This window comes from Chamaea fasciata, unplaced genomic scaffold (assembly GCF_029207755.1).
Source record: "Chamaea fasciata isolate MVZ Bird 193981 ecotype frontalis unplaced genomic scaffold, bChaFas1.0.hap1 SCAF_2, whole genome shotgun sequence".
NCBI classification, from domain to species: Eukaryota; Metazoa; Chordata; class Aves; order Passeriformes; family Sylviidae; genus Chamaea; species Chamaea fasciata.
This window is the reverse complement of record NW_027094087.1, coordinates 23,734,736-23,754,455: the sequence shown is the minus strand read 5'-3', so window position 1 is coordinate 23,754,455 and position 19,720 is coordinate 23,734,736. Positions and strand designations below refer to the sequence as shown.

Here is a 19,720-nt window from a genome sequence, read left to right as displayed (position 1 = left end):
TAAAAGCAGAAGCACCTCCCTTCAGTACCAACACCATCTCCTCTGGAATCAGTCATTTATTTTTCTTACGATTTTTTTTTTAGTGTCTCATCATCTGCTCATTACTGCTTGAAAAATGGTCCTTCTAGCTGTACAATGAGGGTTGCTAGAGATATTGCAATCCCAAACCTTCCTGTGCCTTGCATTATTTCAGTCCTCTGTCTTGCTACATAATGAGAGAAACTACAAACCCACAAGTCTTGGCACACTCAATGGTGAGTTGCCTATTATTGTATAAAGTTTACAGCTCTGACACTAGGAAGTCAAAGAATCAGATGAGTTTCATGTTTGCCATAAATACAGCTTCCTATATTTCTGACGATCAAAGATGTTGACATCTCTTTATTTTATCTGTTTAGGAGGGAAAATTGGCCAAATCTTGTTGTTTGAAACCAAATCCCAGCTAATGTATTTGTTGTGACTCCTATTTTCCCCACATTTTTTATTCATTTCCACTTGGAATATTGGAGGGGCTGACTCTGAAGTGTTGAGCTATCATCTCAACAGCATCCCCATAAACTGTCTCTATAAATAATTCTGTCTCTACTAGTTTAGAAACTTGATCATTGGCAGCAAACGCAGGATGTCTTAGTTTACTCTGCCAGGTAGCCCTGAAAAAAATTTCAGATGTGAGTGATGTTCGGTTTGACTCAGCAGTGGGGCAACTGAAAAAGACTAATCTCTGACCTTAATTTTCAGAGAGTGCTGATGGGTGATTGGAAGATGAGTAAAACAGAGAGCTCAAAAACTAACAGCAGATCAAAAGAGGGCCAGGTAGAATGAGGTGCCTGAATGGAGAAGGGGGAAGGAGACTGGAAGAGGTAAAAAGCTTGAGGGAGCAAAGATAAATGAAAGCAGAGAGAAAGGATGTAGCAAAGAGAGCCCAGTTTTCATCTGTTTTCAGCACTGCAGCAAGCCAGAGGAGTTGTGGGTTAATGGAATGTCCGGGCAAAGGCTTGTCCTGCTCAGCAAATGGAGGACAGAAATATAAGAAACACCATCAAAATGAACAGGAAGAGGAAAAGAGAGGAAAGAAAGGCTGTAATTCATGGACAGGGAGACAGGAGAAGATAACGTTCTAGGAGGACTGCAATAAAGAAATGTTGGAGTGATAGAGGGAGAAGGGCAGGGCATGAATAAAATGATGGAAAATAAAAATGGGGGCAGAAGAGCTTATGACAATTTAGAACAGCTTGAAAAAGGTCATGCATGCCCTCTGGGCTCCTAGCCACACTAGAGCCAGAGAAGACTGTCATGGTAGATAAACAAGGGAATGGTTAGGTTTGAACACAATTTATAACTTGCTTGTCATTGGCACAGGAATGGAAATGAATATCCCATCCCTGTAGGGTTGTCAGGGCACTGGGGAAACTGGCCTCTGGATTGTCTCTTGGCTGTCGAGTGAGAGGAAAGGTGCCAAATACTTGCATGCATGTTTCTGTCCAGCTGGGTGGTACTGGAAGGGTTTGTGAAGGAAGGGAACAAATGTCTATGGGAATACGGCTTGTTGCATTGAAATGCACACTTCTGTGCTGCCACATCCACTGGCCCATGAAATTTTTAGAGAACAGAATATTCTTCTAACTCTGCATTTGGGTGATGTCTGTGACTTGAATAATTTATTACTTCTCCTCTTTAAGGGCAAATGACTTAGGTCTTCCCCAAATTTATCTGAACCTGAGAACACTACAAACTTTGATAAAGGTTTTAAGATGAAGAGTTGGTCTGTGTGTCCCCTCTCCTATCAGGTTCTCTATTTGGTACTGTGAGAGCTTCATAGATGGCTCCGTGGGGGAAGGTACATTTACTGCCAATCTTTTTATTTAGAACAGGACACTTCTGAAATACATGCTGCTACTCTTTCTAGTACCACACTGCATCCATCTACAGCTGTCTACAGCTAGGAATATTCCTAGATAAAAAAAAGGGAATGGAGAGGGTAGCAAATGTATGTGAGAGCATTTGTCTGCAGTTCTTGTTGCCAGGCTCTTAGCAGGTTGAAAATCCACCCTGCAGACAAGGATTGGCTTTACCTGGTAAGAAAGGGTCATGTAGCATTTGTACAAACTATGCTTCCTCTTGCATCATGCTCCTCTTCCCTGAAGGTTTTCATTCAACTTCATTGAAGCTAGATAACTAGGGAATGGCACAGGTCTGGAAACAGACATGGAGCTTTCAGAACCAGCATGAAACTTGAAATGCAACATGCAAATGTGATTTTTGCAAACTGGAACGCATTCTCCTTTCCTTCCCTGGGTGTAATCAGGAAGACCGCTTTACTACTTCCAGTTTTGGTGAAGTGGAGAAGATGATACACTTTTGAGAGGTAAATGGATTCAGAACTTGTTAGCTATCAGTGCTATTCCTCTAACTAATGCCTGTCTGCTTCTGGGATGCTGGCAATCCTTTTATTCTCACAGCAAGCCTTTTGTGCTGATTAGCCATATGGACACTTTGAATTTGAAAAACAGCTGAGTTAAGAATTTTGAAAAAGAGTTCTGGTTTTCAATATTCTTGGGGTTCAGTTAACAATCTCTGGTTATCTGTAGGTGAGACCCTCAGCTCCAGTCACTCCCTCTCAAGTGGATATGAGGAATGGCCAGTAATTCTCTGGGATGTGCACCTATCCTTCAGAGAGAGAAGGGAGCTCTTGCTGAGACACAAACCAGAATGGTGATGAGCTTTGGCAGAAAAATAATTTCTGATTGTTTCTCAGCATGAGAGGGTAATATCACAGGTATTACAGAAAATCAGTAATGGACTGTTTTGTCATGTTTTTAGGATGAATGATTATTCAGCTGAGAGATGAGGCTGTAACTCTCCTGGATGCCTTTTATTTCCAGGGAGAATTTTGGAGAGGCAGGTGACTATGCCCTGTGAGCCAGCTATAGGGTGAGGGAACTTCTGCAGGACATGTGTACTCATGCCTCATGGGATCTGTGTGGCTGTCTAGGCAAAAATCTCTGCCCATCTCTTTATCTCAAGTATAAAAAATATCTTTTCTTATGTAAAAATATCTTCTCATTTGAAAATCCACATCTCTTTCCTCTAGAAGGGAGAAGGCAAGCAGCATCACCTGTCTGACAAGGTTGCCATCACTTTTCACCAATTCCTGAGGGACTTTACAAGTGATTTCTGCCCACTTCCTTGTCCTCATGAGACTCTGTGAGAAATGACAGGCTACCAAGTTCATATGAAGCCTTATTTCTAGAAGCATGTGCTTTTTCAGCTCACTTTCTGGATGCCTGGTGTGTTTTCTGAAGACTACTGTTCAATCAGTAAGCTTCCTGCCCTACTGTAATCTCCTGTGTGTGGTTTGGGGGTTTAAGCTGATCTTTTAATTCCAGAGGTAGCAGGAAGGGGAGAAAAGTGACCTCATGCGAAACTTGAGGGACAGGTTTTTTACTACCTGGAGAAAAAAAAGTGAAGATACCATCTCCTTGAGTGGCCAAGGGTTTTGAATCTTCACTGGTGATCTCCCCAGTGCTCTTCATGCTAACACTCACCTGCCCCTGCTTCCTTTATCAGGTTTTCTGAGCTATGAACCTTTCTCCCTAGTTCCCTAAGGTATCTGGGGCACCAAAGTGATGGGTGGTTGTCCCTGGTTCATGATTAATGGTATGACTGTACCTTGGAGAGAAGAGATCTTTGCTTTTCCCATGAGTTGGCTCCCAAAAATGAAGCCCATGTCTCTTGCATTTTGTCCTGTCAGTCACAGCAGTTGGCCCATTACTTCATGCTGATTGCTGCCCACTGTATTTTGACCTGTTTCCTCCATAAAATCATAACAATACACCAATAACAGGCATGTAGTAGGTGATCTATTTCCCACTGCTGACAGTCACTTATGTCGAGTTCCTTAAAGCCAGGGGGGTTATAACTGCACAGTCCCCATTAGAGCTAAAAGAAGTGGCAAAGCTACAACCAACCCCCGCCAGCCTCTCATGAGCCATTGACAGTTATTTAACCTTTAGTGACAGGTGACGTACTTCAAAGAGAAACTATGCTTTGTGGGTAATGGTTTATTTATTTCTTGAACAGCAAGCTGTAAATTCACCCATTTATGGGAGCCACATTTCTTGCCTATTGTTTGAGTGTTGCTCAGAAGTGCCGTTGTGTTATCAGCTTGGATGTCAAACAGTCAAAGCTCTGTCAATTTGATGTCATGTCATCTGTGGAAGGAACTAAGGCTGGCAGCGTGTGTTTGCATTTTGAGGGAGTGTGTTGTGAATGAGCTGGAGAAGGAAGCAGGGATGGCAGAGGCCTCAAATTTCCACTGGTCCTTCATTTCTTGACAAAACTGCAATAGGAGTTCTTCCTGCTTCTTTTGGATGCTAGTGCCTTTGTTTCATGGAGCCTGACATTCACTTCTTCTCAGCCTGTAGGGTACGAGAGAAGAGGTGGGTGCCAAAATCAAATAAATCCAGCAAACACAGATCTGTACCTTCCCAGACAGTCAGTGGAGGCCACTACCCTTTCCTTAAACCAGGCTGCAGCATGGGGTGGGGGCTGCTTGTGTGCTGGGGCACTTGAAATGCTTCCTCCAAGTGTTTTGTTTTTTGGAACTGTCATTAATATGAAGGTATAATGTGTTTAAGGGTCTTCACTTAATCAACCACATGTGTTCATCCTCATCTTAAGAGGTCATGTGAGAAGCCAAGGAAAGACTTTCAACTGAGTTATGTTGTCTTGTCTCTCTTTCTGAGACTATTCAAAAAGAAGGAAAACTTCTAGACCCATAGAGATGCCTTAGCTAATTTTAATCTTTCAGCTGTTCTCTTACATATTTTTAATGTCTCCCATATTGCTTCCACCTTTCTCCTTCCCTTTGCTGTGATGCCTTTAATGCTTTTATTCAATCCATGGAGTTTTGTATTTCATCAGAACTCAAATAAGTCTTTAATTTTTCAGGCATATCTGGATGTGCAAATGACCATTTGCATGTGAAAAATGAGTGCACCCACAATTCTGCAGCTACCCATAAATATCGGAAAGTACAAAATTGGAGGCTGCAGTATACAATTTAGCGCAGTGTCTTTGTGCCCTGTTCTGTTCAATTTATTGTTGGTGAAGCATGCACCTATGCATAAAGCTGAAGTTGTACATGCATTTTCACTCTAAATGCTAAATTTCAAGTGGAGCTGGATAACATTTTTTGCTTGTGTACTTCATTTGGCAAAAATGAGTAGTTTCTTTAACCTAAGTGCTTTTTGAAATAATTTAGCCCCACCTCTCTCCCTCAAACTGAGGAAATAAAGATTTTCTGCTTTAGCTTTTTTCAGAAAAGAAATATTTTTCCTCCAAATATTTTGACTTTTTTATTAATATCTCATTCTTTTAATTATCTCAAGAATATAACGAAAGAACAAAAATAAAATGGCATTGAATTAAAGCAGTTGTGCGTATCTGGTAGAACATCTTAGCAAGAAAATTCAGCACTTCAGATAAACTGTAAATAAAAGATATTTCTCTTTGGCAAAGAAAAAAAAATAAATCAATTAGTGCTGAATAATTCATTCCCAGACAACAGAGTCTGTAGATAAAACAGGTTGCTTGCGTGCGAGGGCAAGCCTCCTGGGATCTGCACAGATTGGCTTAGGTTTGGCAGAGCTTAGAACCATCCATGCCATACAAATGTAGTAAGGCTTGCTCCAGGCTTGAGCTGGTTCCAGGCATCCTTTTACCTCTCTGCCTCACTAAATAAACCTTTCTGGGACAGAAGACCAAAGATGCAGAAAAATCTGAGTTATCACACATGTCAACATAGGTGTGGAAGTAGTTACACTGTTGGTGTGGACTTCTCCCCAGGATGTAGCTCCCTGGTGCCATGCCCCATAGAGAACTTGCTTTCACACATTTCTGTTTTGAGATGTTGGCAATTTTTAGGAGGGAAATTGGGCACCCTTGTCTGCTTCTGAACAGGGTTTTAGGGGGAAACTGATAAATACTGCCCCCCTGCCTCCCCCCCCCAGCCCATATTGAAAAGTATCAATTAGAGCTATGAGAGCTTGTAATCTGCTGACTATTTTGCAAATGGATGTAGTTTCCAACTTTTTGAAGATGCACAGCAATTATAATTTGCCTGTGACTTACACTGCTGGGAACAAATGAGTCTTTGAAAATCTTGGTGTGGTAATGACAGTAGAACTGTGGCTATTCCCAGGCACTAGCTTATCAGAGTTGCAATGCACCTTCTCTGAGCAGCTGTTTGTTCAGCATTTTAGTTAGTAGACCTGAAAAAAGAAATGCAGGAGTTATATCACAGAACAGAGAGTTTGGAAGGGACCACAATGGGTCATCTGGTCCAATATCCCAGATAAACAGGGTCATTCTAGAGCACATTGCACAGGATTGCACCCAGATGGTTCTGGAATATCTCCAGAGTGGCAGACTCCATATCTTCTCTGAGTAACTTATTCCAATGCTTGGTCACCTGTGCAGTAGAGAAGTTCTGCCTTATATTCAGTTGGAACTTTCTCTGCATCAGTTTCTGCCTGTTGGCTGTTGTCCGTCCTTGTTGCTTGAAACCACTGAACAGAGCCAGGCTTTGTCCTTTTGACACCCTCCCTTCAGATGCTCATAGACTGCTGAGGTCCTCTCCCACTTGTCCCTTCTTGAGGCTGAACAGGCCCAGCAGCCTCAACCTTTCCTCATGTCATGGTTTAACCTCAACCAGCAACCAAGTGCCACACAGCTGCTTGCTCACCCTCCCACCAGCCAAACTGGGGAGAGAATGGGAAGAGTGGAAGATAGAAAACTTGTGTATTCTGTCAGAAAACTGACATAAAGACAGTTGAATAGGGACAGCAAAAGCCATGTGTGCAAGCAAAGCAAAGAATTCTTTCACTGTTTCTCATGGGCAGGCAGATATTCAGCCATCTCCAGGAGAGCAGGATCCCATCACATGTAACAGTTCCTTGGGAAGACAAATGCCATGACTCTGAATATTCCCCCCTTACAAATCCAAAACAGAGCTCCATACCAGCCATTGTGAGGAACATTAACTCTACCTCAGCCAAAACCAGCATATCTTGTTAGAGAGATGCTCCAGTGTGTACTTCTCTCATGCAAGAAGGCAAAGATGTGTTTTCCTGTTCTGTCAAGTCTCCCTCCACGCTTAAGTTGGCTCAAAGAATTGGGTAGAGGGGCATGGACCTGGTCTTTATGTCTAGGTGGGTGCACAAGCACAGTCTCTGCCTCTGAATCCATCTGAGCCTTGAGATGCCCAGAACTGCTCACTCTTTTTAGGTAGGGATGCACTTCATGCATGTGGAGTGGTGGCACAACAGGACCTTAGCTGTAGCTAATGAGTTTGGCAGCCTCAATGGCAATGTCTTGTTTGGATCAGTAGCTGTGTGATCAGGCCCTAGACCTGCAGAAGAGCCACAGGGCTGCATCTTGAGGGTTTGCTGCTGGTTTACCCCAGCCCTACCCTACTGTGTTACCACATTAACCCATTGCAGCACATGGTCTTTTAGGTTGTTAAGTCTTTGTGAGGTGTAGCCAGGTTTGTGCACTTAGTTATAAATAATGATCCAAAGGTCAGAGCAGAACCAATAGGAGTCTGACTGTCCATTGGTTTCAAGCATGAGGTGGAAAACACAATTCTTCCTTCTTCCCTTTCTCAGAACAGCTTTTTACAAAAATATACCTTTAAGTCAATTGATATGATCATAAACTCAAGTTGACCTTGTGATGACGTCTTTTGGGCATGCAAAAATGAAAGAGAAAATTTCAAGGAGGCAGAAAGATAATGAAAGAACATCTTTGGGGGTTATAAAAAAATCAAAGGAATGAAGATTTTATTTTTGAAAATAAAAAATCCTAAAACAGAGCAATCTATGTCCAGTGCAACAGTTGAGTTCAGCCAAACAAATTAGTTTGAAGGCTTCATCTGATAGGGATTTTTTTTGTTTTTAAACTTAGATTTATTTCAGTATGCTTTTTAGAGCAACCAAAAAAAACCAAACCAAAACAAAAACCAAACAAAAAAAAAAAAAAGGAAAAAAACAAACCCAAACTTATTTTGATTTGCTAATTTGCTAGCAAAAAAAAAAAAAAAGTTAATTCACAGCTCTAAATTGCCCATTTATAAGAGACAAGGGCTTTATTGCTGTCTGTCAATGTGTTGCTCATGAAGGAATTTCTTTGTTTATCCACTTTTCTTTTTTGAAGAGGCAATGAAATTTAACAGAAAAGACATGGATTAAAGTAATAGTGAAATGAAATGTAGAGAAGTCAGGAAATATCAGAATTACAATACAGTTTTAAATGCTCACAGGTTGTTTTTATTGCAGGATTTCTGCCTTGTTCAATGAGTGGCTTAGTGTATGATAAATAATAAAATGTAAGGCTATACAATGAATAATGAAAGGAAAAAGAAAGGTTGAAGAACCACATATTCAGCAAGTCCCAGCCATCCTATGGACTAAATGTTGTAGGATCTGGGCTGGGGATGTCAAAAAGGTATAATAAAGCTAAATCAAAATAGCTGGAAATGGGCAACTGTGGTTAAGAGTATGAAGGAAGGTGTTACATTGATGTTTTCTGACTGTGCATCACTCTTCAAATCTTAAACCTGATTTTAAAATTAAAATCAATCTGAAATTCCTTACATTATCACTGATGTAAATGACTGTGAGCTCTCCTGGGATTATCTGAATCAAGCCTTTGTGCAAAACATGGCCAATTGTCCTGTGTGGGAAAGCCCTGGAAGTCAGAAAAGGCTCTGTGTGATCACTGGTACCGGTGTACACAGAACAAATAGCACGGAATAAACTCCATGCATCATAAGCTGCCTTCAGAACCATTTTCCAAACTTAGTGCTTTTGCAAGAGCTGAGCTAGGTTTCTGAATTCCTTTGAAGAATGTTGTAGAGCAGTCATAAAAAGCAAGATGAAAATTCTCAGATGGCTTCTGTGCTGTGCTGCGCAATGCTACTGTTTCCCAATAATGTGGTTGCAGAAGGAAAAGGAGTGTAGCACTTGGCAGTGTTTCAGTACAATGCAAGAAGTGTTTGCTGCTTGATCTTGGGTTGCTGTTCTGCACAGAGCTGGGGCATGCTGGAATCCCAGCCTGAAGCTTTAGGATAATGTTTCTGGTAGGTTGTAAGCTGCTGGAGATGCACATCTGACAGTCACTGCAACAGTGTGAGAGAAATATCCTTGAGTGTGGCTAGCCTGCCTTCCTCTGTCTAGTCTCTTAACTGTTGAGTTATACTCAATAACACAGAGCATGTTTCTTGACCTTTCCCCCTTCTCTATTTGTCAAAGTTACCTGAGAAAGGTGGCCAACTTGGGGCTGATGTGTGAGGATCATTACCTTTACAGATTTGTTTTGACCACTGTAGAATGGTATTAAGTACCAAAGGAAAACAAAGTTTTGATTAAGTAAAAAAATACATCTGTGTTATACCTTGTTCATTTCACATTTCACATGTTGAGCTTTCTCTTGTGGTTTTAGCTGAGAATAATTGTCAGAACTCTTTGAAAGTACAAAGTTAACCAGTATCCATTGCTCACTCATTCTGTGCTTTCTGTAACCTCACAGATATGTTGTCTGCAATTAATAAATTGCTTGTTCAGAGTGTAGAGCTTGTGACCTTAGGTATGTGAAATTTGTATGAACTTCATTCATTACACATTCCTTTCCCACCTCTTCTGTCTTCCAGGATGAAAAACTGATTTTTTCCTGTGACTTAATTAAAACCAATTTGTTTTGTCCCTCCTCTTCCAGATACCAAAAGAATGCCACTGACAAAGTAGCCAAACCTGTGACAGTTGAGCATTGATTGAATGTAAAGATGTTTGGTATTTACATCTTGGGGGCTGGAAGCTTCACCTCAGGCTCCAAATGCCACAGAATTATATGTACCTGTGCAACATTTTCTCTCGTGCTATTACATCATCATTTTGTTGCAAAGGTGTTTACATGCTGTTAGACCCACTTGTCTTTCTAATGTTGGGTACTAGAAAGGGGTTTGTACTTTTCTGTTTTAAGACTGGATTTTCCTTGCAGTGGGGCTTAAGTGCTTTACAAATTTTCAGCTTGAGGAGATTTGGAGTCGAAATGCTCCAGGTGAGAGTAGCAACTCTAATGGCCTGCTGCCACCAGTAGACAGAGTTTGCCTCTTCCAGGGGCATGTTCCTGCCACTTACTTTTTATTTTAGCACTCAGTAGGTCCCTCTCCAAGTCTTTTCAAACCTGGCACATAAAAGCATCTAGTTTCTCAGGCTGGTTAGTGAGCCAAATTCCTTGGGGGAAACCTGGATTCAGGGGGCACTGAGCTGGTTCAAGGAAGTGGAAGAGTTGCACAGCTAAGAACATGGGTGATGAAAGAATTGGGGGAGCAAGTATTCCCTCTTTGGGCTCAGTGACCTTTTGGATCTGCTTGGCTGCTCAGGGAATAATGCCTTCAGAGGAAAAGTCTTACAGAACCATTACTGAAACTTGTACTCTCATTTGTTAAAGTTTTCTCAAGTTCTTACGCTACCTGCCTGTGTAATTTAATTTAGCAGAGAGTTGGCAAAATGCCCTGCATACTATTTTTACAAGGTAGTGGTTGGTTACAGAATCATTAGCCCTTCCTCCCTCCCTGAACTACATCTTAGTGGATACTTGAGGTTTAGTGCTAATTCAGAGCCCTTGCTCACTAAATGTTGTACAAATGCTTGCTTAAAGGGACATGTTTGAAATCCCCTGGCAGATGCTTCTGGCTTTTTAACTCTCAGACCTAAACACTGTGGACTTTAAAGCTGCTTAATTCTGTCTGTCATGACTTTTGAATAATAGCGATGAATGCCATTCTAAGCACTCTGTAGTAGTTAAATAACTTCTGCCATGTTCTTCCAAAAAATAATCGCTGCTGGACACTGGCCAAGCGCAGAAAATTTCAGCTCTGAAGATGAACATTTTGGCAACTTATGACTGACTGAAATCAGCAGAGAAACTCATTTGTATTCTTAACTGTAGCAGATGTTGCTGCTGTTGCCCTGCAAGCTGGACAGCAGGCTGTAGAAGTGGGGGCCACTGTGCTGGCATGAGACCTGTTAATGCCTATTGCTTCTTCTTCCTGCCCTCAGGCACAGGTTAGGAACGTTTTCTAAATTCTGCCTACTGGTGTTGGTTTATGGGTGTCACCAAGCTTGTTTCTGTACATTCTTATGTCATCCCATGTAGAGATGTACCTCCCTACACCTGCTCCAGCCTGGAGCTCTAGAGTAGAGAGGACACAAGTTGCTTGGGGGAATTAGCAGGGGGTCAGGATGGCCCTGTGTCAAACCAAGTCCCAAGACTCAGGTCTGGAAGGGTCTGATCCTGAGCATTGGCGAGTCCTTCAATACAGATTGGAGTCTTTCTGGAAGGAGGTCTAGGCACAAGATAGGGTCAAGGGCTGATCTGATACTCAGGAAAAGATTCATGCACTATCTCAGCTTAAAGCATTTTGGCAGCCTAGGTGAAGTTCATTCAATCTTGTGATGGAGTTTAAGGGATAAGAACTTGCATGGGAAGCCTTGGAAAAACGACTGCTAGCACTGGGCAAGAAGAAGCAGAGGGTCATAGCAGGAAGTAAGTGCCAGATCTATTCCAGCTTCTGCTGAAGTAACCAAAGTTTAGCAGTGATGGGAAAGGCAGTGTTTCTACTACTGCCTAGTAGCAGTCTGCCATAGCCAGCTCCCTGATCTGTTTCTGTGAGAGAATGATCTTTACCCAGAGCTGTTATCACTACGCTGCCATGCAGAATTTTTGTTTCAGTATAAGCATACACAAGAATTTGCCTTTCCTGTCTAATTAACATGTGGCAGTAGCAGCAAATGTTAACTGTAGAAGAGCTGTGTGCTGCTGAAAAGGCCAGCAGAAGTCTGATAAGAGAACCCAGGGATGTGAAACAGCACTACATAGCTCAAGTGAAGTAACTGTTCCCCATCCTGTACATCTACATTGCTTTACATGGGCTTGAACCTATTAATGTATGGTTGTGCCACTATCCCTTTTGTCGCTGTTTTGATTTTCTTAAACATTTTTAAGAAAAGTGGTTCAAATTGGAGTGAGCCTTGTTTCTTTTGATTAAAACCTGATCCTACCAGCACCAGCTCTTCCAAGCAAAGAGTGCCAAAGGGCGTCGCTTGAGTCCTGAGCCCTTTTCCATCACTGGAGGTGCTTTGGCCATGTTAAATTAACTGAGAGAGAATGGCAGCAATGTCTGGGTGTGAATGCAAGGTGAGGCAATGGAGCTGTGGTCATTAGGGACTCCTGTGCATCTTGGGCATTTTGACAAACAGATGTAAGGGGAGAGACCTCATCTGGTGGTGTGAGCTTGTGAGAATCTGGTTTCCATAACAACTTACTTCAGGTCTTCTCTTTGTGTTCCAGCATTATCTTTTACTGTTGCTCCTAGAGCTTGACTTACCGTAGGAGTGCAATGCATTTGAACAGCAGCAAGCTCCTCTCCAGGAGCTGGAGCACCTATTGTTACCTGAGGAGATGACTTATTCATCACAAAGATAAAGCAGGAAGTGAGACACACATCTATAATGTCTCTATCTGCTCTTTCTAGCCTTTTCAGCATTTGGTATTGTTTGAGCTCCCCAAAATGGAAACCTGCTGTCATTAGCTAAAATGTGTGTCATCAGGGATGCTCACCGTTCCCATGTTCTCACTGCAGTTTCCTGAAGGGGGGAACTGACCCTCATGGTCCTGTCTCCTGCTGTCCTGTCCTCCCTGTTTTTCAGTCCCTTCAACACAGGAGATTCAGGACTGAATCAATGTATTTCAGTATAATCTAGTAAATCATTCCCCTCTGGGCAAGCTAGGTGTTCCCAAGGCAGGTAAGGAGTACTATGCTTGCCCTTCTTTCAGCCATCCAGAGCAGATGAGTGTCAGAAGTTGCAAGGGTGCAGTACCTGATTGTCAGAATTTCCTGTAAAAACTTATTAAAAATTGTCAGAAGTTGCAGTGGTCCAGAGTCCACATGGGTTTATGTGCAGAAATGAACACAACCTGGGAGAAGCTCAGTGGTGGTGGCAAACATCATAAGCATCTCTCCTAGTTGGGAAAAGGGAAGCTGTAGGAAGGCTGCACATATTTTCCTTTCTGCTTCTGGTGAAGTGGCACACTGCATTCAGCATAGATCCATATTCTTGGCTGCTTGCTTCCTTTTAAAATTTTGATATAGCTTGGGGAAAATATCAATTTCTTCCTTCCTCCTGTGACTCCACTCTTGTTGGGAATTGAATAGTCAGAAGTAAACAGGCTTTATTTTTCTCTCTGGTGTGTTATATAGCTGCAGACCAGTTGGCAGTCCTTTGCATCAAAGTTTGTCTGTGTGCAAGAGCATACCTCTGATTTTCTAAATTTTTCAGACAGAAAGTTTTTACAAGACACAGGGGCTCTTGGAGGGAAGCTTTACAAAACACAGCAGCCTGGAAATCATGGATGACTGTGACAACTGCCAGTGCTGCAGCTCCATCAGAGATGACGGTGGTGCTGGGAGCAGCTGCATTTTGCAGCCTCTCTGGGCTTTTGCCGGAGGGTTTCTCCCCTTCTGCACTAATGCCTTCTTGTTCTTAAGGAAACCCCCACGGACTTAGTGAAAAGCAACACACAGAATAGGGCAAGGGCTAGAAAGGCCCCTGGATCTTCTGCTCCCATCTATTATCCCTATATCCCATTTTTTTCAGTTCATTCTGTTTTCGATGTTTGTTCACTAGGGAAGCTTGAATGCATAAAGGAGAGCTATGAACAAGGCTGGCACTGAAGTAATAAATTCAACTCTGAAATAAATGATACCTGTGGGTAATAGGTTTGAAATTGTTGTGTTCCTTGGTAATGGGATATAATTACAAGTACCACAAGATCTGCAGGACAAAGGTGCAATTATAACCCTCCCGTCTAAGTCAGTGAAAGCATTACCACAATGTTGCCACAATTCAGTGGTGTGGAACAGGGAACTTATTGGGGAGATAACAGCAGTTCAGCAAATGTTTCTTTGTGATTCCTCCATATTGACTCCCCTTCCAAAATCTTGAAAATGGACCATATGCTGGGATAAAAATCCCCACAGCAACAGTGTACCACAGTCACTGTGGGATTACCAAAAGATTCCTTTAGTAACTACCAGGGAATGAGTCCTGAGTGATAGGTCCACTTTATACCAGTGTGTAGGTCATCATTTGTTGCTGTGTGGTTGTGCAGTAATTAAAGGCTACTGAATGATATTTCTTCACTGTAACTCTGAGGGGGGAGCTGTGCCTTTGTGTCCCTGTGTAGTTGCACAGTAATTACTGAGTAATGACTTACGGTGTGACAGTGTTATGCCAGGTTGCTTATTGTGTTCCCCCGCACTGGGCTGTTAATCAGAGGGTAATGTCCTAATTGTTGCTACCTCCAGCAGCAGGGTTCAGTTGTGTGCAACTCCCCTGTTCCATGGCAATTATGGTTGGACCACAAGGAAGTGGCTGTGCTGAGATCTGCATGGACTGGGTACTCTGGGTAGCTGCTGAGGCATGGGAGGTGTTGGGCTAGGTATTCAGCTGATGGGCATGCTGGAAATCACTTGATTTGGGACTTAGGTAGGATAACACCCAGCTTGGAGGTTCATGTATGTTTCCAGTGCCGTGCTGTGCATTTTTCTGTTCAGTGTCATTCGGGCGTTGACCACTAACCTGAGTTAGGAAAGGGTTGTTTTGCTCACGTGCAAGATTTCCCTCAAAGGACAGTTCCTGTGTTTTGTGTTCTGTTCCACTTTCACTTGCGTATTTACCTGCATAGTGACTGACAGGTCTGTGTCTGGCAAAGTTGTCCAGTCTGCTGAGGTGGTGTGTCCATACAATGTGACCTGAGCCCTTGTCAGGTACTGCATGGCAGTTCTGCGTCTCGTTTTTCTTGAAGGTGTCAGTTTGTCTACTCATGCTCTGAACTGACTGAAAGCCATGTCTCCAGTCCAGCCTGAGCTGAGTTTAGACAGCCCTTGCAGGGTTTGTAACTTGAGGCACAGAATCACCATGGTCACAGGGGCTTTCCTCAGGGTGTGCTGCTGGCAGAGGACCGTACTGTGTAGTTGAACTCAGAAATACCCAGGTCTGGTCTAAAGCTAGCTGCAGTCACACCTTCACACTGGACGGTGAGTCCTGAGTTGCTCTGGGGTAAACGCCAGTCAAAAAAAAAGCATGTGGCATTTTTCAATATTTTTATGTTGGACTTTTTTTTACTTTCTATGCAACAAAAGTAGAATTGGATGAAGTGCTGGGTATGGTGTAGTGTGAAAAAGCCTGAGTAAGCAGCAGCACCATTTGAATAAAGGGGGTTTATGTTAATTTTAGTCCTGTATATAAAGCAATGTAGTGAGAATCAGGCTGGTGACTTGCCCCACATCCTTGCTCATACCAGTAAGTTCTGCCTCGTACTGCCACTGTATTTATAGGAAAGTGCTGCTTGTGACTTTCCCTTGAAACATCTGAAATCTGGAAGTTCTTTTAAAGAAGATACCAGGCTGGGTAGTGTAGTGTGCTGTTTGTCATTGCTCTGGGGACTTGGTAGAACCAAAAGAAATAGGGCCATGAGCTACAGTGCAAGAATTCTGTATTCCCTGAGACCACAGGAGTTCTTCCTTTATGTGGGAGTGTTTGAGAGGAAAGATCTCCAGTTATAAAGCAACAAGGAGAGCTGATTGTCACATTCAAGCCCCTTCTCTCCTCTTGGAGGCTGCTGCAGTGCTGCCAGTGCTTCTCTTTTCCTCTGTGTGAATCTGGCTGTTTCTGTTTCTCAGAGTGATGGTGGCTTCTTTCTATTCTTTATTTCTCTCTCCTTTTTTTTTTTTTCTTTAGTAGAAATTGTAACATTTGAGTCTTTGAAATTGAAATGGATTTCAGTCTTTCTAATATTAATTATTGATAAGTGGAACCTGAGAGATGGAGACGCAGCCTGGTGTGATTAAAGACAGTCAGTTTTTAATTTTATGTCCCTCACAGTGACAGAGAAATGCAGTTTAATGGGAGTCATTTATTAAGAGGGACTTAATCACAGGTAAGCAACTAGTGAGATAGCAGGGGGAGGAGATGTGCACTGGTCCAGGAGAACAGCCAGTTTGGTGAGGAAAGATGCTGCAGTGGATGCACTCTTCAAGCCCCAGCACGTGGGGAGAACGCATGTGGGAGCCACACAAGTTGACTGCAAAGGCAAGGGGGCTGAAATCCAGCAAAAGCACATAATGGCAAAGCTTCTAAACTGGGGCTGGCTGATGACAGCTCTCATCTCAGCAACATTAAAGTGGCCTTACTATTAACCAAGGCCCTCTGCTTTGCACCAGTGCAGAATTAGAATGATGGTTCTCCCTTCCAAAACGTTTATAGGCTAATTAAAAGGCAAGACACCAGATGAATAAAGACAGACAAGGAGATGATATTTTCCTCTGGATGTGGGAGGAAAAATGTTCTGTGCCCTGTCAAGCTTGCTGAAAACTATGTAGGCAGGGTAGTGCATTTTGTATTGCCTTTGCTGTTGGTGATGTCACTGAACAACATTATTTCATATGACCTGCACCAGTGAGGCCATGATTTACTCTTTCCCCACTGCTCTCTGGCTAGCAGGTCATAAGGAATTTTTTTTATATTTTTTATTTTTTTTTTTTTAATATTTACTCCTCAAGCTGTGCTTTTTCTCAGAGAACTGACTAAATTAGCTATCTGTAATTTCCCTTGTGGCAGCATTGTCCAGGTTATGAAATAGGGACATCATGTGTAGTGACCTCAGCCAAAGCCACCAGCTCCTGCTCTGCTGAGCTGCAGAAACTGTGTGGTTGCACCGGAGCTCAGCGGTTCCGATAAAGAATGGATTCCTGCATTTTCATTTCAACCTTACTAATAACTTTTATATTTCATGTAAATCAGGGCTTGTTTACTTTTTTTAGCATGCTCTGTCCCCAGGGCTGCAGCAGTACTGTGAAGCCATGGGGCACCTCCTCTTCTGGTGAAACATGGGACAGTGAGGTTTAGCTGGACATGCTCAAGTGAACTGTTGTGATATTTTAGTGTGAATTCCTCGGTCATTTGGTGATTTTAGCATGAAGACTAGCATTTACTATGGAGTTTTATTGGTGTATCTGTCCTGGGATGGGCTTGGACCTTGCCAGGAGGCTTGCAATGCTCAGAAAAGACTGGAGCAGTTGCCTCCTCTCTTTGTCAATAGAAACCTGGTCTGAAAAGATTGGTGTGTGGATTAATAGAAGTAGGCCTGATACAAAGCAAAGGAGGACAAGAAACAGAATTGATGCAACAGTGATATTCATTGACTGAAGAAAGCATTGCTTCAGAGATAGCGTCTTTCCTAGCTGTTGTGTATTAAAATTCTTCAGGGAGAAAAAGAAGAGTTTTCTGTGGACCTGTTTATGGACATAAAATTTTGAGGTTTGGGGGCTGAGACAAATGGTGATTCTGGATAAAATACCATCAGTTGAGAGAAAGGAACAGTGGGGACATTCTCCTCTAGGGCGAAAAACAAAACAAAACAAAACAAAACCAAAAAACACAAAACAAACAAACAAACAAAAAAAAAACCCAAAAAAGAAAGAAAAAAAAAAAGAAAAAACCCCAAAACAACAACAACAACAAAAACAACTTAAGGAAGCTTATGGTTTGCAGTTTGGTGACCGTCTTTCTGTTTCTGTGTGTCTCGTATGCTGACATGGGCTCCATATGGTTATCCATGCTATTATAAAAATTACATGAGCTGCTTCAGAGTTTTCAGTCTTCACTGGCCTTTCTCTTGATGAGAGACTCCTTTTGCTTCACACTTTCCCTTTTTTTCTTCCTTTTAAGAAAGGGAACTTTAGTTTTGACTGCTTTTTAAAATTGGGAAAAGAGATTTAGGATCAAGTAAATTTCTACTTCATTTTAATATCTATGATTCTCTAAGTGATGAACTTCATTCTTTCCAGAGATGTTGTAAAAGCCCAGTCCCTGCCAAACCTACCCTTCATGGCTGCCAATATATTTGCTCTTTCTCTTGGGGCAGATTCTTTAACCGCTCTTCCATAGCTGTTATAATATAATCCATCAGATCTTTTGTGGTATTTGTGTATCCAGGAAGCAAACACTGTGTTACTTCTCAGCAGGATTGCCATTTATACCCAAGTTAAAGGGAAGTTTCTTTCTCTGTTCTTTTCCCTTCATCATCCTTCCTCTCTCTTTGTTCCTTGATCCTGACTTAGTTGCATGTATGTTAGGAATACTGCAAAGCAGTAGTTAGGGATGCTGGAAATTGTGGCACCTAATGATCAAATGCTGGGCCCTCAGAGCCATCCTTATAGGCAGACTCCCGACCAAGCTGTCTGAGACCTTCATGGAAGGCTGGTCTGGCTGAAAGGGTAGAGGTTTAGCATCAGTCATGCTGTCCTTTGGATGTGATAAAGACTTCAGCCATTTCCCCAGGGCACTAATGCAAAAGATTATAAAGCTGCTCTATAATTTTTTGTCTATTCAGAATTTAAGCTACCATCAATCATCTCAAGTTTTTAGTGTCAAATAAGATAATGTAGCCAACTATATTATTAGGAGGAGATGTGTTTCTGAAGCAGTGAGCGTCTGTGGGTGCATCTGAATAGCACTTAACAAGATATGCAATCTCTCATTGACAGTGCTATTAAAAGAGCTTCAGTTTGTGGAGTCAGACTCTAACTCAAGGAAGCTGTGCTGAGGGATACGGCCATCTACTACTTCAACTGGAGCCTGAGTTTTTGGAGGGAATGGAAGGTAGGGGGATAAATAAGGAAGAAAGATTCAGCCTCACCCAGTCTGTGAAAATATTTTTTCCACTGTCTCTGCATGAAATAGCTCCAGTGGCTGAAGAACCTTGTGGTGGTGTGGCAAGGATCTGGGTAATTGGTCCTGATGGTAACTCCCAATGAAGGACACATCTCTGGTTTTGCTCTTTCTAACATGGCATTTTGTACTGATGCAAGGTCCTGGAGTGGTGGACAGCTCTGTGTAGATAGACCAACTTCTTGGGTACCTGCAGGGCAAACCGTCTGCCCACTCCAGAGTAATCCTTGATGGAAGCTTTTCCTCAATTGCAAAGTGGCCAGTCAGAGCTGTCCCAACCTCTTCAGGGATCATGTGGGGAGATGAGAGGGAAAAACAAACTAGACACAGGAAGAGATGTGAGGATGAGTGAGAAAGGGAAACGTAAGTAGATACAGGAGAAGGAGGAGGCATGTGGAAGAGAATATTGTCAGAGAAGGTGTTGCATCCCATGGGTGTCCATGCACCCATCCTGACAAATGGGTGGCCCACACTGGAACAGGAATACCCAAAAGGAGCTGCAGCTTGTGGAGGATCTGGGTAGAAGAAGAGGAAACAAGCAGAAAGCAAAGGAGAAATAAAACAGTAAGAAATAAGAAGCTGCAGCAAGAAAGCATCATCTACCAACCCAGTCTCTGGAGCTGTCCATCACCTCACCCAAGGGGCTTGCTGTGAGTAAGTGTAATGTGTACCCATGATGAGGGAAGGGGAGACTGGCTGGCTTGTGTGGGGGAAGATGTGTTGTACTGCCATGGACCCTGGGGAACTGCAAAGAAAGAGATTCACCTAAGTGTCTGTTTAATTGTTTTTCATCTCTGTTTCCCAATGCCTGAAAGAGTAAATAAAAGTTTATGTTAATTGGCAATAAATCAAATTAAGTGAAATTC

At 42.4% G+C, this 19,720-nt stretch overlaps 1 protein-coding gene across 2 annotated transcripts in view; it reads left to right on the top strand.

Moving 5' to 3' along the window:
* LSAMP (limbic system associated membrane protein) overlaps positions 1 to 19,720 on the top strand; it is a 993,127-nt gene that overhangs the window by 293,704 nt on the left and 679,703 nt on the right. The window contains exon 1 of one of the 2 annotated variants that reach the window (XM_066175262.1): positions 18,719 to 18,785. The exons of the other annotated variant lie outside the window; for it this stretch is intronic. Coding sequence (XP_066031359.1) covers positions 18,779 to 18,785 — 7 coding nt within the window. The 5' untranslated portion in view covers positions 18,719 to 18,778. Of the gene's footprint in view, positions 1 to 18,718; positions 18,786 to 19,720 lie in introns of those variants that run through there. 2 annotated transcript variants of the gene reach the window in all.